This window comes from Corapipo altera, unplaced genomic scaffold (assembly GCF_003945725.1).
Source record: "Corapipo altera isolate COAL_440 unplaced genomic scaffold, ASM394572v1 75, whole genome shotgun sequence".
NCBI lineage: Eukaryota > Metazoa > Chordata > Aves > Passeriformes > Pipridae > Corapipo > Corapipo altera.
In genome coordinates, this window is record NW_020884887.1 from 13,351,653 (window position 1) to 13,376,153 (window position 24,501).

The 24,501-nt window shown below is 41.3% G+C and overlaps 1 protein-coding gene across 6 annotated transcripts in view; it reads left to right on the top strand.

The window, feature by feature from the left end:
• Window positions 1–24,143, top strand: part of LOC113947073 (core histone macro-H2A.1) — a 42,684-nt gene extending 18,541 nt beyond the window's left edge. Inside the window, exons 3-10 of one of the 6 annotated variants that reach the window (XR_003527634.1) lie at window positions 1,247–1,353; window positions 2,767–2,964; window positions 4,739–4,849; window positions 11,634–11,724; window positions 14,962–15,063; window positions 15,539–15,628; window positions 18,822–18,996; window positions 23,384–24,143. Coding sequence is in view for 4 of the 6 variants with exons in the window: in XM_027643296.1 (XP_027499097.1) it covers window positions 1,247–1,353; window positions 2,767–2,964; window positions 4,739–4,849; window positions 10,087–10,186; window positions 15,539–15,628; window positions 18,822–18,996; window positions 23,384–23,549 (947 nt within the window). In the remaining 2 variants the exon portion in view is untranslated. Of the gene's footprint in view, window positions 1–1,246; window positions 1,354–2,766; window positions 2,965–4,738; window positions 4,850–10,086; window positions 10,187–11,633; window positions 11,725–14,961; window positions 15,064–15,538; window positions 15,629–18,821; window positions 18,997–23,383 lie in introns of all 6 variants that reach the window. The other 5 variants (XM_027643297.1, XM_027643296.1, XM_027643300.1 and 2 more) reach the window with 5 other exon arrangements.
• The last annotated feature ends 358 nt before the right edge of the window (window positions 24,144–24,501 follow it).

Consider the following 24,501-nt stretch of genomic DNA (forward strand, 5'->3'; position numbering starts at 1 on the left):
ATTGGAGAATCATGTTAAATTCAGTCTAATGAGAAGCCATAGTCTGTGCTGTACAGTATTATTTAAGATGTAGTGTTGTGTCTTATGTGGTCATATGGACTTTGATTTTAGTCTTTTTCATTTCCAGATTAATGTCTTAATTCAGTTCTGTTTGCCTCCCTATTATGGAAGAGCTCTCATGCTATAGTCAGTTATTAAATGTGAAATGCATCTCATACCTTATTGTGATGTTCCATTTTAATATTGGTGTGTAATAGATGTAAAAAAAGACATTTTCATTTTCTTTTTTTTTCTCCAAACATTACCGGGTTTGCAACAGGAATTATACAGAAAGTAATGGTGAATCACAGATTGTAGAGAGGGAGATGGAAGGTGACAGCAACAGCACATAATTGCAAAGTCAGATAAACATGTTATGTCATTTTTTAATTGTTCCCCAGACTCTGTTGTAATTAATTACATCCTTGCCTAGGGCTTGTTGAGCTGAAGACAGATAAGTTTGCAGATAACACTCCAGCCTTTCACATCATAGATCCTTGCAGGGGAGCAAGGTAATCATTCCTAATTCCAGTAAAAGCCATCCCATACATTGCTGTTAAACGTTATTTTGTCAGGACTGGAAATGTCTTCTAAGGAGATAATTTATTAGGAAAAAATAAACTTCATTCATCAGTTACTTTTTTGGGTTAGACACTTCTTGTCAGGCAGAGAAAAAAGATCTTTCAGTGTTTGTAGAAGGAGAGTTTGTATTTTTAGTGTCCCAACTTGGTGTGTGCTTAAATGCTTCCATGATGAGACAAAAAATGAGACATTGAGAAGAACATCTTTTCCAGTAATAAAAAACTAGTAGTGATTCAAGCCAGACTCACATTTGACTGATTTGAGAAAAAAAAAAATCTATGGAATTTGTACATCTAGTACTGTCACCTGATAGGAGAGGGATCCTAAGAGATGAGCAGACAGTAGCCTTGAGAAGAACACTGAAAGGTGAAGAATCTGGAGGAACTGCTTCAAAAGAACAAAAAAAAAGAATTGTGGTTTAAAGCACAGGACTTCAAGGGTGCATTTGTGCTTCAGTGATTAGACATGTAGAAAGAAGATGGTAATTTTAGAGTTAGATGTCTGTTGAGGGTATCTACAGTACTTAGGAGGAACATGATGCAATTCCCATATCTTTTTGCTAAATAACACATTGATTTTTCTTAATGATCACATTGTAATTAAAAGGGGTTTACTTTTCCCCCAGCGGAAATTCTGGAATTGGCTGGAAATGCAGCAAGGGACAACAAGAAGGGTCGAGTCACTCCTAGACACATCCTGTTGGCTGTAGCAAATGATGAAGAATTAAATCAGGTAAGAAAAACCTGCCCTGTGAGGGCCAAGATTTCCTTTAGGGCTTTTTAAATTGTCTTTCCATCCAGCTGAATTGTAACTCAAGACCTCTGCTTACTGAGCAGCACAGCAGGAAGCAGCTCCATCACTCCCTGACGTGCTGCCTGTGTAACTACTACACTAATTCTGTGTTTCAGCACCCTTAAAATGTGGGAGAATGCAATGGAGATGTAACCTGACCTTTGCTCACACCCTTACAGCCTCTTCTGTTGGGGTGGGACGTTGTCTTAAACTCTACAGGGACACAGAGAAAATCTTGCAGATGCTTTTTGTTTGTTTTTGTTTTCCCCTACCTGTTCCCGCTGAAGTCTGTTATTGTGACCACAGAAGAGCTCTGAACTCTTGCATATCTGTGTCCTTTGCAGACTTCAAGATACCACAGAAAATTGGGGTATTATTATTACGGTGCTGTGGCATCAGCAGGGGCAGTGGCTGGGTTAACTGTACCTTTGTGTGAGGTGCTGTAAAAACACATCTGAAAAGAGACTTTTGCCAAACTTATGATGGAGCAGGAAAAAAAACCAACATCCCCAAACCACCCTTCTTCTGACTTTGTGTGAAATTTGGGAATACTGTCCATTCATCATCCCTTTGTAAGCTTGGAGCCTCCCTGAGTTAAGATTGGGGAACAGTAAACACAAATCAGAAGGTGGGAGTACCTGGGGGACTTTGATGTCACCTTTTGTATCCTCCTGAATAGTGAATTAGTGCCAGTTAGATGTATAAAAATGGGTTAAAGTGTTTTTAAATGCAGAACATTGTATATTTCACCTCTGTTTTTAAAGGCTTGAATGAACCACACACTTTTGAATATTGATCTTCAACTGCCTATTTCTTTGAAGAAAGACTTCTAGATATAGAGACTTGTAGAAGTGTTACCCTCCATTCTGAAGTTTCTTTTTCTAAGAAAGAAAAATCTGTTTTAAAAATGCACTTTCAAGAGAATTCAGCACTTGGGGACATACACTGGGTTGTGGCACCCATTGCAGTGTCACCCCTGGACTTTGGGGCCCCATTTCTCTCTCTCAGGCTGCCCTGCAGGGCCCTCATGTGTGTGGCTGGGACTATCCTGTTTTCTCCTGGTTGGGTAACAGCCTTCATGGCACAGCTTCAGAGGAACAGATCTTGTGTGAGCCCTGGAGATGCTGACAGTGCCAAGCATATGTTGCAAGAAGAACACACATTCCTTTTCTGGTTAAAATCTCCTACGTGGTCAGCTTCATTTCATACATTTCATGTCTCTCTTCTTCAAGGGTAAATGTGTTGAGAAACTCAGGGCAATGTACAAAACTTGCAGTAAATTGCCATTTTTTCTATTTATTGGTGAGTAAACGCTGGAATTTGTCTTCTACAACTTTCTTTATTTTTTGTTAGCTATTGAAAGGGGTCACCATAGCCAGTGGTGGAGTGTTACCCAATATTCACCCAGAGCTGTTGGCAAAGAAGAGAGGATCAAAAGGAAAACTGGAAGCCATCATCACTCCACCTCCAGCAAAGAAGGCAAAGTCTCCCTCACAGAAAAAAACTGTATCAAAGAAAACAGGCGGCAAGAAAGGAGCGAGGAAATCCAAGGTAGAGTAATGTGTTTATTTTAAACCCAACGAGCTTGCAAACAGGAGCTGCAGGGAGCTCCACTCAGGGGCAGCTTTCTGTGCCATGTGTCGTTAACAACAGTGATTTCAGTCACAACAAGCAAAGGAAGGGGGAGTCTGAAAACCTCAGAGGTCCTGCAGGACAGGGGGGTGAGCCATAAATACTCTGTAAGGAACATTCTTAGGTGGGCACAGGCTGGAGGCACCAGGAGATAGAAGAGTTAAGTGTCTGGGGGTGTGCTGGTCACACCTGACAGGTTTCAGTTTGTAGGAGTAGGGAATCTTTGCACATGTGTAGCCAAGGATGGCTTTTTCTTTTGCAAAACAACTACTGTCAAGCAATAAGTTATGAAAGTAGGAAGAAAAGGACAGGAATTCCTCATGAAGTGGACAAGGAATGTCAAAATTGCCTCTGGGTCAAACAAAGCTTCTTTATTCATTGTGTATGTCTCTGTTACTGTTTACTTGGTCACTCTGCTGATTTTTTTTGGGGGGGGGTTTCGAGCTGTTGAATTGTTTTCTCCCCCAGAACACCTAGTAGTTGACATTTCAAGTGCAGTGCTTCCAATAACCATGCACTAATAATTTCCCTAAATCTGGAATTTTTTTCCCCCTGCTTGATTACAAAAGCAGGAAGTCTGTTGTGGGGTTCTGTTTTTCTTCCACACAATAAACTGTATTGTCTGCTTACTATACTGGTATTTGGCTAACAGCAAACTCTTGGGGAATTGAAATAGGACCCATGAAATTCTAATTTTCAAAATATTTGTGTAAAGTAAAGCATGGTTACAGCTTCTAAAAGCACCAATATACCCTTGCATCAAAGTCATTTTAGTTGTTCACCCTCGGATTTAGTTTATATAACTACAAACTAAACTTTGCAAAGGGATAATAGGGAGACAGTGGCTTGCTTAATACTTCAGGTGTGCTTTTTAGCTTCAACATAGATATTGCTGAGGCACCAAATATTTATATGAAACCCTAAGTAGTAATTTTATTGAAAATATGAGATTATTTTTGGCACCAGTTGAGTTTATGACCACAGCAGTCAGTTCACTGTCTTCATGAAATGCCTTTTTCAAAACGTTCCTGATTCTCATTTTTGTTCATTCCTGAGAACTGTTGAAAAAGGGAAGGGTGGTTGAGGGGAACTCCTTCTCCCCCAACAGTTTTACTGGAGATAAAAGTGGGTGGTGATGTTAACTAAGACAGAAAATTTTTCAGCCCATTTCCTGCTACCAGGCAGGTAGAAAGTAGGTGCATTCTTCTGACTCTGCCTCTGAGGACACATTACAGAGGAGCATTTCTAAAAATAAGTTTGTGAAATCTGGGAGCACCTCCCTTCACAGAGAAAGAAAATTTGTTCTCCAGCAAGTCACTTTTTACCTTAAAATGAATGTCTGCCCACACATGCAGATAAAATATCTTTGTCCACACAAGCCATCAGAAAGCTGTTAATTTTTGGGGCTGTCTATGTGTTTTCCTGCAGCATTTAAGACAACTCCCATCTCAAGTGTTCCCTGTCATGGGCAGGAAGAGGCACCTGTGGACCTGCAGGTGCTGAGGTCGTTATTCCTGTTGATCCCTTCACTGTTATCAGTCACTTTGGTTGGACTGGAGGATAAAATCCAACCCCAGTGTTTGCACAGGCATTTTATTGCCTGCTAAGCATTTAGGGCATGTCATGTATCTTTGTGTCATTAAACTGGTTTTCTCAGAGCCTTGAGTTAACTAATGAACTGTATTTTTGGAAGAAGAAGCAGGGAGAAGTGAGCAAATCAGCCAGTGCTGACAGTACAACAGAGGGAACTCCTGCAGATGGTTTCACAGTCCTGTCCACCAAAAGCCTGTTTCTTGGCCAGAAGGTATGATCCTGCATTTTTACAAATGAATACCTATTTTTTCATGCTGCTTAGGGAATACCCCCCCCTCCTGCCACTCCCCTTTTCCATAAAACATCCAGGTACAATGGACATTTCCCCACTGAGCACTTGAGGAAGTGTATGATATTAGCTTTTCTAATTTCAAACACCAAACTTCTAGAACATTTTAAAAATACATAAAAAATTCTTTCATGTGGCTACATAATTAAATACTTAATTAGAAGGAAAGCCTGTGTGCTTGTGATCTATCTCACCTTATTGATAAACAGCATAATTGTTACAGCTCAGCATCTGCCAAAGAGGAGATTATTATAAGAATAATATGTATTTTTTCCAGTGGGCAGCCCACTTCATTGCTGATGTAAATGATTTACAGGTTTTTATCAAAACCTATTTTAGGCATTTGTTCATCATAGTGGTTTTATGTTATGTTCTGTTTTGTGGTTTACAGACTGTGTAATAATGAATGATGCTTTTTTGAAAAGCTAGAAGTCAACAATCCTTTTTTTCCCTGTGAATATGCTTTGGGACGTGGGATGGTTTAATACAAATACATACCTGCTTAAAGAGAGGATCCATTTAAAGAGACAATTCATTAAATCAATTTGGTTTTTTATCCTGAAACCTACCTTTAGTTCATGATACAAAATTTTTTGTTAAGTAAAGCTGCATCTTTCTTCTGTCATTCAGTAATCAGATCATTGTGTTGTAAGCCATAAAAGACGAGCCATTGTCCATTGTGGAATGTAACTCCTCTGACTCATTTTTATTTCATACTGAGGTTGTTCTCCATTTACCCTGCCACAGTTTGTTTGCCAAGTTTAACATGCATGAGAGTAACATTTTTTTTGCAAGACTTCTGATTTTCCACATTTAGTTTTACAACTGGAGCTAAATTGCTGGGTTGGTAGGGGTCTTTTATTTTACTCCTAGTAGGGGGGTGGTTCTTTAAAAACATTTCAATGACTAATTTAGAACCTAAAATTTATAGTCCACGTTAGTGTTTCAAGAAAGCAACATCAGACTTCTGGAGCTGATTTTGAGCTCCTTTTAGTTACCAGAGGGAACCTGGGATAAGACCTGGTGGTGTGTCCCAGCAAACTGACCCAGCAAATCAGTGAGGCTTTGCTGCTGGGCTCAGGAAGAGAATCCTGAACTCCAGCAGTGCTTTAAGCTGTGCTAAGCAAAGCCAGTGTCTGTTTTAGAGCTTCCCAGGGAGTACCTTGTACTGGGAAATGGGCTTCCTGGCTTTCCCATTCCCTTGGAGAGCATTCCCTGGTGTGACATGTCCATCCCTGCACTGGGTGGTTGTCGCTTAGCCCTGCACGTGAGAGGGACCAGCTGTCAGCCTTTTGTTGTAACACACATGAAAAGAAAAATGAAAGGAAAATGAAAACCTGTTTGTCTCCTGTAAGAGAACCCTCCAAATTAAAGGGATCATGTCCTGAGTGTTAGAGAAGGCATTGGAAGAATTGCTGCTGAGATCAATCAAGCAGGATCTTTCAAACCTCCTGTGACATCCTTGAACACCTCTCCAGCATGTCTTTGTGGTTTGCAAAACCATTATCTGCTAGATCAGAAAATCATTTGCTAAATGGCAGAGAGGGAAGAAAATAATCTTGGGTTTGGTATCACACCATTCCTAAGTGTTTAATGGGAAAAATCTTAGTCTTGGCTCCATGTTTGCAGAATGGAAGGGATTTATTTGCAAGGGCAGCTCTTCATCCTTCTAATATCCCCAGATTTAATTAGCTAAGAAAACAAATGAGAATGTTGCAAACCTGGGTATTGTTCAGTTTTTAAAATTCCTGTTATTGCATTAAATCTTTAGGTAACTGCTGACACTCAGAAATTCTTAGAGGTCAGGAAATGGCCAAGAACCCTTCAGTTATACCTGTACAAGTGCCTTAGTGCTACATTAATTAAATATTAAAATCTGGTTAATATGTAAATGACTGCACATGCTACAAGTGCCATCCCAATGGAAATGTGGTATTGTGCACATTAAGTAGTTTGTTTTTCCTGAGAGGATTGGAGGCAGAGTTGTGAGACCTCAAGCCTAAGCATTAGGGTTTGGACTTTGCAAGAGACCTCAGCTTGTGGTCCTCAACAGGCATCTTCAGCTTTCAGTATGAAACTCATACCAGAACAACTTCCAAGACTTTTAAGGTAATTTTATCTGAAATAAAAAATGCAAGGCTTGGCTCAGAAAATACCCACGGATGTGCTGAGTGCCACCTGCATTTTATCCAACTAACATTTAATTGAAATGTTACCTAAAGTTCTGTCCATTCTTTGTTGCACATGTATATGCAAGTTGGGCCTATTTATATTTGTAAAGTGGCCCTTTAAGGGATCACTTCTCCTGCCTAATACATGCTTCATGTTATTTGGTAGTGAAATTAAGCAATTACTCATAGGAGGATTTAATTCTGATTAATTTTTGAGTTGTGTTCTGGCACTTGGATGTCTAACAGTGCATTGAGCAGTAAATGCAGAATTTAGTAAAATAATACTTAGCTGCCAACTCATGCTATCAGTCATGGGCAGCTTTTTAAGCATCTTGTTGTTGCTGTTAAATTAAAAGTTTTAATTACCGACTGTTCATGATGTAAATCCCACGTATGGGTGGGCTCAGGGTTAGATTTAAGGTCCAAAACCAAAATGTTCTGCAGCTAATAGATCTGGGGCAAAAACCTGTAGAACACAGAATTAGGGATGAAAGAGGAACATCTATAGAATGAAGAAAATATGCTTAGGAGCAGACTAAAATCTCCACAAAACAGTCTTTTGGTGTGTGCATGTGTTTTGTTGTTGTTTTGGGTTTTTTAATTTTAAAATTCATGAAGTTTCTTTAACATTTTTGGTTTGATTTGATTTGACTTTTTTTTTTTAAACAGCAGTTGCTTGTAGTCAAACTCAAGACTCAAACTCAAGTATGAATAACTTGCCACGTGTGAAATATTAAAGGATTCCAAGCTATTTGGAAAGGAAGCTTTCTTAGATTTTATTACAAATTCCCAAACAGACCCATACTTAAAACACTGAATTACACTCATTTTTAGTCAAAATCACCCTATTTTGAGGGAACACAGTTTACTCAAGCAACATATGCAAATGATATGACATTGCAGGCTTTTAAAAAGAGAAAGAAGGTCAATTCATGGAATCACATGAATGAAATGGAAATATTTTTTTCATAAAACCTAAATACGTGGATGGTGGCCTCTTTAAATCACCCATTCACTTGTATGGGTTTCATGGATTGGCTCATATTCCCTGTTAATAAATTAACATACACAAAGAGATTGTTTGAAGAGTTAAGTTTACAGAACATGGATTACAAACCAAGAGAAAAAATTGAGTTATTGATGAGATAAAGTGCCATGCCTGTTGTGCTTCAGAGGTTGAGGGCTTTGGATTAGAAGGAAAGCCTGGCTTAACTGCAGCTGGTTTCAAGACTTGCATAAACAAATGAGAACTTTCTCTTCCATAGTTGCTTTCTGTATCACCTAATCAGCCCCTGAAACAATCATTTTAAATACCTGTAGAGACAAGCATAGACCATGCTGTAATTAATATGTTTCCCCAGATGAAAGAGTCTGGAAATTTTTAAAACTTTTAAAGTATTTTAAGTTTGAAATAGTCAACTTAGTGCATGTGAAATCAGACTTCCCAACAGGAGCTACGAAGCAGTGCCACAACCTGCTCTAACCCTGCAATTCTGACCTTTGCCAAGTTTGGCATTCCCAGAAGGTTGCCCAAATTATGGAGTTGTTTCTGTGGTGTGGGTCACATCCTGTGGTGAGACACCCAAACTATCAGTAGTAGGCAATCTGTACTATCACTTTTCACCCCTGAGCACTACTGAAAAAGAACATCCTTACTGGAATGACATGACAGGATCCTTTTGTCACCATGGCTGGTCTGAGTTTTTCCATTGACTTCTTATTTCATAGAATAGTTTGTAAGTCTTGCTCAAAATATATTACCAGAAGTTGAAATCTGCACTTCCTCATATTAATTCCATGAATTCTTTCTATTCTTTTGAGAACATGTAGTGCAGATGTGAATTAATCTCTAGATCTCTGTGCCACCTCCCTCAGTTTACTGTGTGCCCGTGAGAAATCCTCCTGATTTTGTAAAAAGAAAGAAATAGAAATCCAGGGGTGCAGTGAGAGGAGTTAATGGGCATTAATGGGTGGAGTTAAAAATCTCTGTTTTCCTAAGGGACAAAAGCAAATAAAATAAAACCTAGAAGCAATAAGCACATAATATTATGTGCCTGCTTATGGTACCTCACTAGGCACTCAACAAAGGCTGCAGAACGTAATGAGAACTGAAATGCTGCAATACAGAACATGCTGACCACTGATAAGGAAAGAAAAAGAATCCCATCCCCTTGTTGGGATGGAGGAATCTCTGGAGACAAGTGTGTGCTTCCTCAGAGATAGGCTGTGTGTGCTGGCTTAAGGAAGGAGGAGCAGCAGCTTTGATCCCAGTTCAGTCTGAATGGTCTCAGCACGTTCCTGTAATTAATGCTTAAGGAATGCTTAGGGTGTCCTTCATCTCTACTTGGAGGAGAAACAAAAGCCTTCTTTTAATGCCAAAATTAGAATCACGGAGTTGGGTTGGAAGGAACCTTAAAGAACATCTCATTCCAACCCTCCCCTGCCATGGGCAGGGACACCTTCCACCAGCCCAGGTTGCTCCAAGCCCCGTCCAATCTGGCCTTGGACACTTCCAGGGATCCAGGGGCAGCCACAGCTTCTCTGGGCAGCCTGTGCCAGGGCCTCCCCACCCTCCCAGGGAAGAATTACTTCCCAATATCAAACCTTAACCTTCCCTCCTTCAGCTTGAGGCCATTCCCCCTTGTCCAGGCACTCCATGCCCTCATGGAAAGTGCCTTTCCAGCCTTCTTGTAAACCCCTTTTAGGTAGTAGATAATAATAATAACAACAATCTCAAACAGTGATCAGCATAGAACCAAAACAGAGCTCGTTAGTAGGTACATTCCTGTCCTCCCTGTGTGAACAGCGTTTGAGTCTTGCGTTTGAGTTTTTTGGGGACAATAACCCTCCTTTACGACCTGCCTTTTATTTTGCATATTTGTTTGCAGTGATGCTATCTCCATCTGTGTTGCAAAGCTCACTTTTCTGCAGCTTCTCTGTGATTTCCCAGCTGTCCTGTTATTTCCCACCTCATGCTTTTCTTTTCAGCTGAACCTTATTCACAGTGAAATCAGTAATTTAGCCGGCTTCGAGGTGGAGGCCATTATCAATCCTACCAATGCTGACATTGACCTTAAAGATGACCTAGGTAAATGGGGCATGGGTTGACACAACTAACGGTCACATGGAAATTATGGAACCCAGAATTTACCCTCTAGGCCTTCAAAACCTTTAGAAAGAGCAGAAATTCAAATCTTGCTTTGTTGAAGAAATATGTTCCAAATACTCTTTCACCGAATCCGAACGCTCGCAGCTGTTGCTTGTCTTCAAGCTGATTTCAGTTCAAACCAAAAATTTAAATTCTTTTCCATAATGATCATATGTGACTGTTAGCTATTTTGGGGGGTTTCTTATTTGGATACTTTGAGGACTAAAATACTTTTTTGTCAGGTTGTTTTCAAAATAAGCAGTTTCTCCATTCTACCTGCAATCTCAGGGTTTTTTTCTCATACTTAGAGTAGGCTTTAAATTTTTAAAAGGAATTATTAAGCAATTAACTGTTCCCAAGTCTTTCCTACCTCAATTTCATGTTTAATTTCATCAAATCGTGTTTCCATTATGCTTCAGTTACTCCCTGTCACTCAGATTCAGCTGAAAACAAATACTGATATTATACCAGCAGTGAACTACCGTAGATGGTAAATTGCTTTTAAAGCTTCTGTCTTGTTCCAGATTGAAAAGAAATCAAAAAATTCCTCCTTCAGCAAAAGAAAAGTTACCTTTCAAGCATTATGTACTGCATTCCCTTCTCATTTGAATATTGAATATTCTTATTTGATTATGCTGTTGTCTTTTTTTTTAAACTTCCTTAATGGAATACAACCCGTAATTCTACTACTGCTGCATTTCCTGTGGGAATGTACAAAAGTAATTTTGACAAGAAAAAAGATTTAAGAAGGCTAATTTTTAAACCAGCCTTTCTCAGAAATATGTATATCTTTACAAGTGTCTCAGCCATTCCAACACATAATTAGAAAGTGTGCCTTACCTTTAAACTATAACAACAATCCCTTGTATTTTTTAAAGCAAATTCAGTACAACCCTTGCTGCAAATACAAGGTTTCCTCTGTGTGAAGGAGACTGGCATTTTTAGAATGTGAAGATTAGTACCTGTCAGCTTATTGATGCTGACAAAATGGAGAAACTAATTATTTTGTTTGGCTTGATGATCCTGAATTTCTTTTTTTAAACAGATTCCATATTTTAATGTCATGCTCTGTGGGGAACTGGTTGTTCTAGGTTTCTGCAAAGTGCAGTGGGGCATTAGCTGATTTTAAAACTTTGGAAAATGATCTCATGTGATTGCTCTGACTTTGTCATTTTAACATTTATTTGATCATGTCATACTCAATATTCCTCCTCCTGTTCCCTACACCCCTTTCTCTACACACACCTGCACACACAACTCAGCATTTTGGCGCAAGGTTTGGAGATGTGAAGGTAGGAAAATATGGACGTTGGTACATGTGTAAATGTAGAGCCTGTGCTGGGTCTCTGTCCAACGTGGTTGATATCCATCTGTTTACCTGTTGTAGTTGCAAGTTGTACAGGCTGACATTGCCACGATCGACAGTGATGCTGTCGTTCACCCGACAAACTCTGACTTCTACACCGGTGGTGAAGTAGGTAATGGCAAGTTCAGCGCTGCCGAGTTTGTATGTGTGTGCATGGTCGATCAGCAGCCACAAGCTTGGTGTAGCTATGCAGATCTGCATTCATTTCTCACTTCCAGCAGTCCTGACTGATCAGAGAAAGAAAGCAGGGATTGCAAACCCAGTAGGCATTTCTGGTCACCGAATCAGGGCAACACCAGAACGCGCCGCCAAAATTGGAAGTGCGGGAACGGTTCGTTCAATGCGGGCACGTGAGCAGGGCACAGGAATCACCACGGGGTTGGCCTGACGTGTTCAGTGCCTGGGCTGAACGTGGTTTGAGGCTTGATCTTTAGATTTCTAACCAGTTCCAGTGCACCCTCTCCGTGCCAGATGTTCACATCTGGATTCACATGCTGGATCTAGCCTGTCTGTATTTCTGAACTCTTACAATTAACCTGATGGTCCGATGACCTTCCCAGCCCTGCTCAATGGTCCACAAGCCCACAGTGATGTGACACGTTTTTCAGGTGGTCAGTCATCTAAGCCACACTGCTGAGAGAAGGCACGACAGAAAACAGGACAGACCTCTTAATTCAGCCATCATAACTGTCCCCTGAGTAACTCCTCTAAGTGGTACCCTCTCTGCTTACAGTGTTCTGAAGGATTTGTTAAAAAGGTAGCAATGCTTTCACTGAACTGCCTTGGTAACTTGAGAAGGCAAGTGACAGTTTGGGCTGGATGCAGAAGTTGTTAAAATCGAGTGAGCTGATCCCAGCCTCTGTTCTGCATCTCATCTTGAATTCACCATCACCATGTGAACGAGCTCCCTGCACACCCAAGGCCCTGGTTCAGTACTGGCTTGGGAGGACACGTGTCCTGCTGCAGCACTGGCACGTCCTACACCCCCTGCTTTTCCTGAAGGAGCTGCTTCCTGAGTAACACACAGAGAAAAGTAGCTCTGGATGGCCCGTTGAGCAGGAGCACTGTGGCTTGGCTGGCTAAATAATAGGCAGAGACATTAAAATAAAAGTGTTAAATAGCCTGTAACTGAAGAATATGCTTGCAAAGTCTGTCAGACCCATTTAGCCAATGTGCCTGTCTCCTCCCCTGTGACAGGGAAGTGCTTTGCTACCCTGCTAAGAAAACTGTCTCTCAAAGCTGGACTGCTCATTCCTTAGTGTAGGTTCCTGTTGCCTCTGACTGCTGTAAGAAAGAATAGAAGTGCACAAATGCTTAGCTTCCAATGATTAACTTTTACCCATCTAAATTTATTTTTTTTTATTATTATTTTTGTTGGTTTTTTTCCCTAACAATTTAAATGTACTGGGGGCTTATCCTGAGAATTTTAGAGCCTAAATTTCTGCTAACGCTGTTTTCCACACTGATACCAATGCCTGCTTGGAAAGCATGAGATAATGATCTTGTTCTCATGGGAGTGACACATATTTATGCCTGTGAGCAAATAAGCTACTAACCTTGAAGCTGTGAAGCAAGACTTCCATCAAGAAACTTGCTAATGTAGTGGAAAATGGTTAAATACAGTCTGTCCTTTCCCAGATTAAGCTAATTTACAACATAGATCTCAAGTATGATTTCAATATAAACCCTCACTATTAATCAGAAGAAGAGCATAATTGAGGAGTAAATGCAGAATATCTCACTGATTCATACTTTTACTCTTCTTTGTACCAAATCTCCAAGAAGAGAGCTCAGTGAAATAAACTGACATGGTTGTTCATTGCTTTTAATTATAAATTAATTCCCAGTAGAAGGGAAAAAGCTGATCCTTCTGGATTGAATTAAACCAAACTAGGCTAAATTCCATTAAATGTACAACAGCTTTACAATGGCAAAGAAATGACCTACTTAATAGATCTTTGCTGTTCCTAGGTTCTGCACAAGGCTTAATTATGTTTCCCCTTGAAACAAGAGAAATTAAGGATTATGAATGTCATGGGGTTTAGGACTGATCAGAGTTCATGGACTCGGGGGGAATATAACTGGAATATATATAAAAAAATCAATGGGAATGATATGGAAATACATACAGCAAGAATGGAACTAGAATGGAAACTGTTCTGTTGCCTCCCCATCCCTTCTCCAGCAGAGGGATTTTACAAGGCCCTGAGCTCAGCCACGTGTCCTGGAAGGGCTCAGCAAAGGGCATGGGGGGTCTGTCTCTGCCTTTGAGGTGCCAGGGGGCTTCCAGCCCCTCAGTTCTGCTGTGGGTCTCCTTTCCCAGCCCTCTCCTAAGACCCCTTGCTGCTACAAGTAAAGCCATTGCTGTCTCCTCTAAGAGATTTTAAGATGGTCCTTCCACTCTCGTGCGCTGGGATTGGTGACTTTAAGTCTCAGAAAATTCCTAGCGAGGAGTTGGGCTGAATAAGTCGAAGTACTTTGGCTGAAGTATTTCTATAAAAGAGCTTAAATGAGCACAAAGAGCAAATTACACTCTGACCTACACAGTCTGACCTTGCAATCCAGCTTTTGGCAAACCCTGCGTTGAACTGATGATGAAAAAGCCAAAGAAAAGGCATAAGTTTTGTAATTGTCCTCAGCTTTTGTGCCCCAAAAGCAATAAACTCCAACTGGAAAAATAGAGGCAGGGTCACAGAGTCAGTTTTTGAATGAAAAACAAATGCATTGTTTTCAACTTTTCATCTTCAGTTTGGAAGAAATTTAGCAGAACAAAAAGCATCTTAGTTCTTAGAGCCATAACCCAATTTAGTAACCTGAACCTTGGAGGAGGGGCTCTGCTTCCTTGAGCATACAGTATGTGCACTTCCATCAGAAAATGCATTTTTTTCTTTCTTCATCAGTGAAAGTAAGGGGTGTCACCAGATAAATGTCTAGATCTTTAGAGATCCTAGTTCTGAATTTTTCAAAATCAGTTTTCAAAGCAATATCTCAAATCAGAGCCTTTATGATATCACTGCTTGTACTTATCTACCTTTATAATTAATATGCACAGTGCAAAATTATGTGGGATGCTTATGTAGTTAGGAAAATGCTTTCTTGGGCTGTTTTTGTTTGAGTTTTTTTTTAATATTAATATTTAAAACTAGAGCTGCAAAATAAGATCTAAACCATTTAGTGATGGACTGCCTTTGTAAAGAGCATACCTTTGGGTTGCCCTGAAACACTGCACAGCTCTTCTCCTCTCAGAATGACTTTGTCCAGCTCCTTAGCTGTAGTTAGAGAAGTTCATTGGAGGAATATGTTCCTTAGAGATTCTCCTTATTTCTGAGGCTCTTCCTCTTGGTTAAAGGTGGCTCAACAAGCTGGGCAGTTACCAAGTAAAGCAGCCCGCTGCACTCACGAGACTGTTTCATTCCTGGGGCCACCTGTTGGGGTCAGGGACCAAGATCAGGTGAGTCTCAAATTCTTATTGTGGCAAATGGCTCTTTAAAACAATTTGTAAGAGAAGAGGGGAAATGAATCCTAGGTGAAGGAGTTATGAACCTTCAACCACTCTTGAGCTAGCACATTCTTCTGGAACGTTGCACACTGAGAGATGCTCGTGATAAGGAAGGAGGTAGGGATGTCATGTCCGATGCTTTGACAGTAAAATCAAGTGTGAGAATGTTAGCAAGGGATACCAGGGTGAGGTTTTTGGGTTGTTAGGGTTGTCTTTTTGGTTTTTTCTTTCTGTTGTTGTTGTTGTTGTTTTTAATGATTAGCTAATTCTCAAGTCCCAAAAGGTTTAGATCTTACTTTGCAGTCCCCAAAAAAAACCAACATTTGGGCAGAAAACTCTAGAGCGATGTAATAAAAATTAATGATGAGTCACATGTCTGCTGTGGAAAGCTGAGGTGAGAGGAGTAAACTATCAATTCTCTGTCCAGGGAGCACTTTGGAAAAGAAAGGCGGGAAGGAATTTGTGGAAGCTGTCATTGAGCTCCGCAAAAAGAACGGACCCTTGGACATTGCTGGAGGTGAGGCTGCGATCCGGGAACCCAAACCCAGACCTAGACCTGAACCCAAACCTGAACCCAAACCCAACCCAAACCCAACCCAAACCTGAACCCAAACCCAACCCAAACCTGAACCCAAACCCATCTGAAACCAAAACCTAGACCTGAACCTAAACCCATCCCAAACCCAAATCTTCACCACGTTGGCTCACACAGCCAAGCTCCTTCTACACCAGCCCTGGAGCTCCTGCTGTCTGAGGCAGCTTTTATGGCTTCCATGGTATTTGTATTCTCCATATACACACGTTGCATCATAAATAACCTTTACCAGGGCATGTGGGCAGTGGGGCAGTGATGTAATGCTGCAAGTAAAAGCTGTTCACAGGGACGTGCACACACAATGAATGTTGCTCATTAAGGGCACAGTTTAGAAAAGCAATTAATGAGATGCTTATTTTTGAGCCCAACTCTGTTAAACATCTGCTTTGCTGAAATGGTGCTGACTTTCACTGAACTTAAGCACGTGCTTAAAGTTCAGCATCTGCTTGGGTCCTTGGTTCCATCAGTGCCAAAACCATCACTGTAAAAGCTTACGACTTTTTGATGCCTAGTTATCAAAATTTATGTAATATCGGAGCAAAATCTACTATAGGAGTAATAAAGTTTGATAATGGCAATATATAATTTTACACCATCTGTGAAATTGCTGATCCATGTTGTTCATATAGAAGGCTGATTCTGCCATCTGTGTTTATGCTATAAAAACAAATACAGTGTGTGCAGTTTTGTAAACGAATCCTAACTACAGCCGAAGGGGAGATGTAAGAATTCAGCTCTGACAGGAAAAATTACAACTGTTTACTTCTGCTTAATACTTTTGGGGCTTTTTTCCCCTTACTTTTTAAAAATTTTAATAAGTTTTTCTTGGAATTTTTGTTCTGCAAAAATATGCAGAATCAATTACTCAGTTTTGGGTTGGTTGTTTTTTTTTTTAAAAACTTCTCTACAATATTCCTCACCGGCCCAGACCAAACTGCTCCAAATGGGTGGCAAGTTGGAAAGCAGAGTTTGTTTTCCTCAGGCATCAGTGCATCCCCGAGATCTGGGGGCTGCTTTTCCAGTCTTCCCCAGGGAGCTCTGTGTTGCACTGGGAGAAACTGGCTGTGAGGGATTTGTTGGAGGGCTCTAGAGCAGAATTGATGCACATCAGTTTCTCAATGCTGTGGTTATCCAGTTTTCAGATTTCTCAAATATAGGGGTTTTCCTTTAATCTGCCAATAACCAGGATCCCTACCTGGTAACTAGCACAGAATGTGTCCATGGCTCACTTTCTGTTTCCTACTTCTCCTTCCAGAGCATTTGCTTTTGAAGTCAGGGACAGCTGCTCTTGGTAATGAATAGTTGTCCTCATCAGAATCCTAATGACTTAATTAATGACTACCCTAGAAAACAATCCCTGAGAAATATTAAAGCTGGTGATGTGTATCAATACAGCATTCTGTTCCTTTGGGATGAAGATGATAGCCACATTTCACATCTGACTAGAGATATGTCAGCTGCTTTTAATAGATTTTTCTTGGATTTATGATGTATTCTGAATCTGCCAACACTTTAGTTGCACATTATGACAAATTAACATTGCCTAACACTGAGGCTATTCAACATGTTGGGACTCTGCAAACCCATAAGAACATAAATGCTTGTGCTTCCATTGTCCTTCAGAATGTTCTGGTTAACCCCTGGTCAGGATGCCATATGACAAAGTCTATTTTCTCTTTCCTGCAGCAGCCATGGGATAGTATCCATATGTGGTGATCGTGTGCCAGGAGTTATTTCTACTATACTTAAATAACAAAATGCCTCATAAACATTCCAGAATGGAGTGGAGGCTTTCAGACCTTTGCAAAGCTGATTTTTAAATTTTTTTTTGTAAGACTTATTGGTATTTTTATTATGATTTTTTGAAGACATAAGTTACCATTTTCTACCTACCCTTTTGTGGGGTATTTTAGGGGCTGACTCTTTGTGAAGGTTCCCTGTGTGCTCGTGTGAGATGTCAGCTGGATGTTTTTCTGCCCTCAGCTTGCCATTAGGGTGGTTTTATCCTTCCTCCCTCCCCCCTTTTTGTTTTTTGACAAACCAAAGCTACAACTTTTTGTTTGCAACCAACCACAGCCCTGTGAGTTGGGAAATGGCAGAGATCCTCCTCCCCTGGTTTCTGGCAGGCAGAGCACAGCCTGTTGTTGCTCTGTGGTGGGAAGTGGTGAACCCAGAGCCTGTTCTCCTGCAGGGAAGGCAGAGAATCCCTGGCTGTCGAAGGTTCTGCTCCATCTTCTTGGGCCCTGCCCGTCCATGGTAGTGTTCTGGTGCTGAGATACAATTAGCATGGTAAAAATTCTTCATTTCGTGGCACACAGAAGGCCTGGCCTGTTGGTACATAAAGAGTGTGAATCAAACATTGCAAATCTGTATGTGTGTCCCCTCCAGCAGTCTGTCAAGAATGTGATGAAAGAGAGAAACCACAAAACTAAAGCCAGCTGTGTTCAAGTGGTCTTAGATGACCCCTAGACAAAAAAAAGTTCTGATAAGGCCAGGCCCAAAGTCTTGAAATCACACAAAATGTCTTCATTACAGTTACTCAGAAACAAAGGTGGAAATAAAGCCAAAATCTTAATTCACCTCTTTTCCAGCCTTTCTTAGGGGTTTGTAGAGCACTGGTAGCTCTGATCTGCTCCAGTTTGGGCTGTGGTGTGATCAGAAGTGAGCTGAACAATCTTTACATTTACCAGGAGTAGCTGAAGGTCACCCAAGTCATAACTCCATGTGCCTGTCCACCATCCTGATATTTCCTGGGGTAAACCAAACCAAAGCAAGTTCATCCCTTGACCAGGTTAACATTCTGCCCTTTTCCTTAGACAATCCCCAGTATAAATGTGTTTCCTTTGATAGCAGCCATGAATTCTTGCTCTCTCTAAAATAAGCTCTATCATAGCTATGATTCATAAATTATCACAGCAAAGTGCAGCTGGAAATGGAAAATACAAAGTCTCTCTCCTCATGTTGTATTTTAAGGCTGTGTGATTTGTAATCCAAACCATTCACAGGGGCTGAGGGAATGTCTGTTGATTGTTTGCTATTTTAATCACACGTGCACTCCTTTAATGCCGAGGAGAGGGAAAAGCAATTTTCACGTTTCACTTTCGGTTCTCCCCAGCTGTTGTCAGTGCTGGCCATGGACTGCCTGCAAAATTTGTGATCCACTGTAACAGCCCCGGTTGGGGCTCAGACAAATGTGAGGAGCTGCTGGAAAAGACAGTGAAGAACTGCCTGGCCCTGGCTGATGAAAAGAAGCTGAAATCTATTGCGTTCCCTTCCATTGGCAGTGGCAGGTAAGGCTCTTGGGGCCAAAGAGGTCACATTTCCTAAGTGCCATCCCATGGTCCAGTCCCCTCCCATGTACAAAACCCATTGTTACAATGCTGACTCTTTTCTTCTTTAAATCAGTTCTCTAAAAGAAGTGTTTCTTCTCTTGTGGGGCCTGCAGTGTTCTCCTGAGTGATTCTGCCCTGCAGAATCTTAAAGCGTGCAAATAGGATAAAGAACATAAAACAAACTTGCAGGAGAATATTAAGAGACTCTCTTCAGACTGTCGATTTCTTCATATAAATTTGGGATGTGGAGAAGAACATGAAGAAAAAGGGGTCTATTTTGCCTAGTTTTAGTGCATAATTAAACTTCCTGCACTTTATGGCTCAGGATGGCCAAAGACATGGCTTAGTGTTTGTTTAAGCAGCAAACCTGAAGTGCTTTGATTCTTGGGATTTGCAGAGTCACTTGAAGCTTTCACCCAGAATCCGTAAGCTGAATTCCGAGAAGTTTACATCATGGGACTATTTCAGTTAAAATAAAAAAAAAGACCTTAAAAACCTTTGCCAAGGTCTTTGAAAGCCAAAGCCTAAAGTTCAAGTCCTCTGGCTTTGTACAGGGTGCTCAGTGCCTTTGAAAGTTGGATTGTGTTCTTAAGAGTCTGAGACTGCACCCTTAATCTGAGGCTCTTGGGTTTGGGGTGCAGGGGGAGGTTTGGAACTCTTGGCCCTCAGTGATGGCTCAGTGTGAAGAGCAAGGGCCCAATCTAGGCTGAATCACACAGTCGTGTCTCTAACCCTGAACAACTGCCCCTCTTGAATGTGCCATGAAAGAAGTTGGCTGATGTACAGCAAGAATATTCTTCCCATTGTGCTGTGTTGCAACAGTAGATGAATTCCTGCATATTCTGTGGGCTAGAGCAGAAATCAGTATTTGAGCTTCTGGGTGAATGACAATGAAGAAATAGAAGTTTCATTAGGATAATAGATTTAAGCAGCTTGCATCAGACAAATCTCCAGCTAAGGTTAATTTACATGGGTGTCATTTTAAGGAGATAACTTGTGGAGAAATATAGCAGAGGGTTCATAGTAAGCTGGTGAATTAACTGTCGGGGTCACAGGCTGGTCAGGACACAGGGAAGCTCTGAATCACTCTTTGGGAGAAACTCCCTCCCTGGACTGCAGTGTAACTGTGGAATTGGTTATGTAAAAGTGGAACTGTGGAAAGTATCTTCCACAGAGCCCTTTCTTCCCTGGATAGCTCCCAGCAAGGAACCAGTCCCAGCCCTTGCTGTGAAGTAGGTGATTGGTACTGGAAGATGATGAAACCCTGAATAAAATGAGCAGATTCCCATTCTGTTATGAAATCTGGGTACTGGCAGGCAGGGTCTGTGGTGAGCTCTCAGCCTGGTTTGTGCACGTCATTCTCACTGGAGCCAGTTGAAGTGGTGCTTTTAAAAGATGGAGAGGAATCAAAAGGCCTTGAGTAATAAATGAGGCTATGTATTTTCCCTCCTTTTTCTTAATTAGAGATAATCAAGCATAAATTAATTTTTGAGGGAGCAGACTATATTCTGACAATACTCTCTACTTGTTTTTATGAAGTCTAAAGCATTAAAAAAAATAAAAGTAAAGCTTTAAAAGATAGCAAATGCCAAAAGACACCACATGTATGCAGCTGTTCTAGTACAGACATCTGTCAAGCAGACATCACCCAATAAACCCACATAAACAGTTTCATTCTCTTTTATAGTTGAGGAATGGGATTACATGAGGGCAGTTCAAATAAATCACAGGGGGAAATAAAACAGCATTCACTGGGCCAGATGCTCAGCTACAGCCAACTTGTGGAAAGCACAACTTGGGTGCTGTTCAGAGGTAGCCTGGAGTTCAGTCTGGTTGGGCCATCAGGAGAAAAGGGAGAGTTAGGGATTGAACATGAAATCATCCTTGGGGTAGGATTTCATTCTGAGGCTCTGACTTTGATCTGGATTGACACTGGTTTGGCTGAAGCCTCAAACTACCTTTTCACAGGAGTTTAACTCAGACCAGTAGATCGATGCAAGAGGCTTCTGCTGCTTGCAGCCCACACGTGGCCATCAGGCCAGCACCTTTCTGCTGATTTTTCTATCCTCTTTCTTTTGGGAGAGGGGTTCTGAGCAATGTACTGTCATCAGCTTCCCTGGCAATGTGCCTTCCTTTCACCAGGCTGCTCTTCTTTCATGTGCCCTGTTGTGACCACCCTGTCAGAACACTTAGAAGTTTTGTGACTTCAGAGTTCCCCAAGAACAATTCAGGAACAGTGTATACCCTGATCTTGATGCTGCATCACAGTCTCTGCTCAGGAGCAAAACCCCTAAAGATCTCTTCAGTGTATGCCAGGATTTATGTGCATTGATAAGTGACCTGCAAGTGCTCAGGTGTGGAGGCTGCTGAGTCTGTGTCTCTGCCTCTCTGTAAGCTGACAGCAGGAAGCAGCTCTGATGTCAGAACTGCTCTCAGCTGATTAACTTTTCACACAGCTGATTCTCCCTGACCAGCTCATTTGCCTTTGGAAGAGTACAAGGTTTTTTTTACTTCTTCTTCAACAGAAGAAAAAAATAGGGCATTTTCAGAAAAGAGAAAACAACGTGAGCTATTGCATGCCATCATTTTTGAAATACCACAAGCATTATCTTCAGGCAGCCTGTTTAATATCACATTACAGGCAGGACTGGCACAGAATTGCTCTCAGAGAATATTTGCTGGGAGGGCAATGTGCAGGCAGTGGGCTATGACACAGGCAGTTGCCCTTCTCATTTTGTGTGTTGTGACCCAGAATGAGAGGGAGTGTCCAACAGTGCTTCATTATCAGGGTGGTGCTTTGGTGAGCAAGTGCTGAGTGATGCTCACCTGTTAGTGCCAGAGGAGAATTTAGCCCAGCTTCTTTGAACTGCTGAGGAAACTCTGAGGAACTCAGCCATCTGTGTGATCTGTAAATTATTTGCAGTATTAATGGTACACAATTCATAATGAGGAGCATTGACTATCATACATCTGTAAGCACATGTCAAGGAACCAGGTGACGTTCAACAGGCTCTTTCAAATTCTTTTTGGGTGCTGCTCCTAAGGGTATTCTTGTCCCTTCACCCTCAGACTGGTTGGTGCACCACACGTCACTGGGGCTGGGAGAGGGCTCACACTTTGTCCAGGGCAAACCCCTGGTGTGGGTGAGCAGTACTCAGGTGTAACACAGCAGCAAAGCTCAGGTTACCAGGTGTAATTTCAGCAGTTTACCATGACCTGTAAAACTCACAGTTGGGGTCAGGGCTTTGCTCAGACCATCCTACTTGTGCTTGACCTATTTTAAAGATTAGATGAAACTTTCAGGCAAAGGTTGCTAGGTAAAAATGTGAAGAAGCTTGTAAGGAGGGTTGCCAGATTAGGTGCTGAGCTTTGAAATTCAGTCATGCAGAGTTTTGGCATGTGAGAAAGCAGCAAGGTTGGTTCTGTGTCTGTGGCTTCTCCAGAGGAAGGGGGTAGGAGCCTCTTCTTTAGGCATGGCTAGAGGAGCAGGAAGGCCTCTGGTTTCACATCTCTGCAGTTGGTACCAAGCAGATGTCTGTCAGTGTGATTTTCCTAGGACTGTACTTGGAGCAGCCTGTAACTAAACAGGATGTGAGGAGTGTTGGAAGTGTTGCTGAAACGTCCCTAAAGTCTGTCCTCAGACCTGACACAGCAACTTTGGCTTCCCCAGCCCAGTCCAGTCAGACTGACCCCATCTGGCCAAGGCCCCTGTGACCCAGGAGAGCATTCTCACCATCATCCGGCCTGCTCCCCTTTCCCTCCCACATTTGAAATCATAATGGGGTAACCAGTGCTTTTTCTCACCCTCAAACTAGCAGAACTCATTCTCTCTTCCTTTTCAACCTGCAGCAAGGCCGTACAAGTAACTTTTACAATCTTGTGCTTAATTAACCATTAACAGTGGTAAGAACATTTTGTACTTTGGGTCTTTTCATGTTTCATTTTCTATGTCAGGTTGTCTGTCCCTTTTTATTTATTGGTTGCTTTACTTTCAGGGCAGGTTTAACTCTTCAGCTCCAACATCTGCACTGCTTTCCTGAACACATCAGGCCCTTGTTTTACTTGTCTGTTAAATGAGAATAATTGACCCATCAGGTATCATAAGGTTCAGCCCATTAATGTGGGTGTATTTTGGGAATGTGTTTCTTCTGTTTGAACATTTTAAGTCTTGCCTAAACAAACAAGTTTGTAGCTCTAATTCAGCCTGTAAACACTGACTTTGCAGCTTTATTCACCACAAGGTCTTAGAGAAAAGCTGGAGCCTTAAAGGTTAAACCACCAAAGGCAGGTTCAGCAAGTCTTGATTTTCTTTCTTTTCATTTTTTTTTTTAATCTCTCCTTCTAGAAACGGCTTCCCAAAGCAAACAGCTGCTCAGCTGATCCTGAAAGCCATCTCCAGCTACTTTGTGTCCACAATGTCCTCTTCAATCAAGACCGTGTACTTCGTGCTCTTCGACAGCGAGAGTATAGGGATCTACGTGCAGGAAATGGCCAAACTAGATGCCAACTAAGCCCCAAAAGCTGCAGTACCAGCCCCCTCCTCCACCCCTCCTCCTCCCCAGATCCTTAACTCATTGTGAAGCAGAGCATCCCTTATTTTAAATTTTGCTCATCTAGGGGGAATAAAGGTGGGGGGTTTTTTGTTGTTTTGTTTTGGGAATTTTTTTTTTGTTTGTCTGTCTGTTTGTTTTGTTTTTACTTTCTAAACTGTTTTATGTTGGCACTGATAGTTGGCATTACTGCTGTTAATGCACTGTACCCCAGGCATCGTCTGAATTTAGTGTAATCTAGGAGATTTTATAGTTTTATTTTAATGAAGTATGGATCAAGCAGGAAGCTGTTATAGGAGTATGTAGTCTTTTACTTGTGAAAGAAACAGGCCAACCCTATTTTGTAACTGTGTTGTGGTGCTTTATCAATACATCGAGTGGCGTTCCTTTCATTTTTTAAAAGAACAGATGCTATAAACCTAATTTGTGTTTGTTTATTGTCTTAATGATGAATCTGGAAGAGAAAAAAAAAAAAATACAGAAACCCTGTTGTCCTTAATTATATTTACAATTTTGAAACTGTGTGAATTGATTTAGTAAAATGTTTGAACTGTTGCTCTTGTTGGATTAATTTTTCCCCAAAGGCTTCGTTTTCTAAGTTCTGAAAAGTTACCTATGAGAGGGATGAGAGCAGATCACAAACAGTGACCTGGAAATTTGGGGATGCTGAGCCTCTTCCCTGTGCTGGCTGCATTTGTGTGTGCCTAGTGACACTCAAACAGCTGCATTTTTTCCACAGAGTATTCCGACTTCCCAGTTATTGCTTCAGATCCTCCTGTTCAGAATGTGCCCTAATTGCCTGTTCACTCTGGGAGGTTGAAGCCTTTTAGATCAAGCAAGGCCTAAGATTTTTTGAACTAGTTCCAGTCATTTATTATTGGCCTGTTTGAAGCCATTTCGTGTTTCTTCCAAA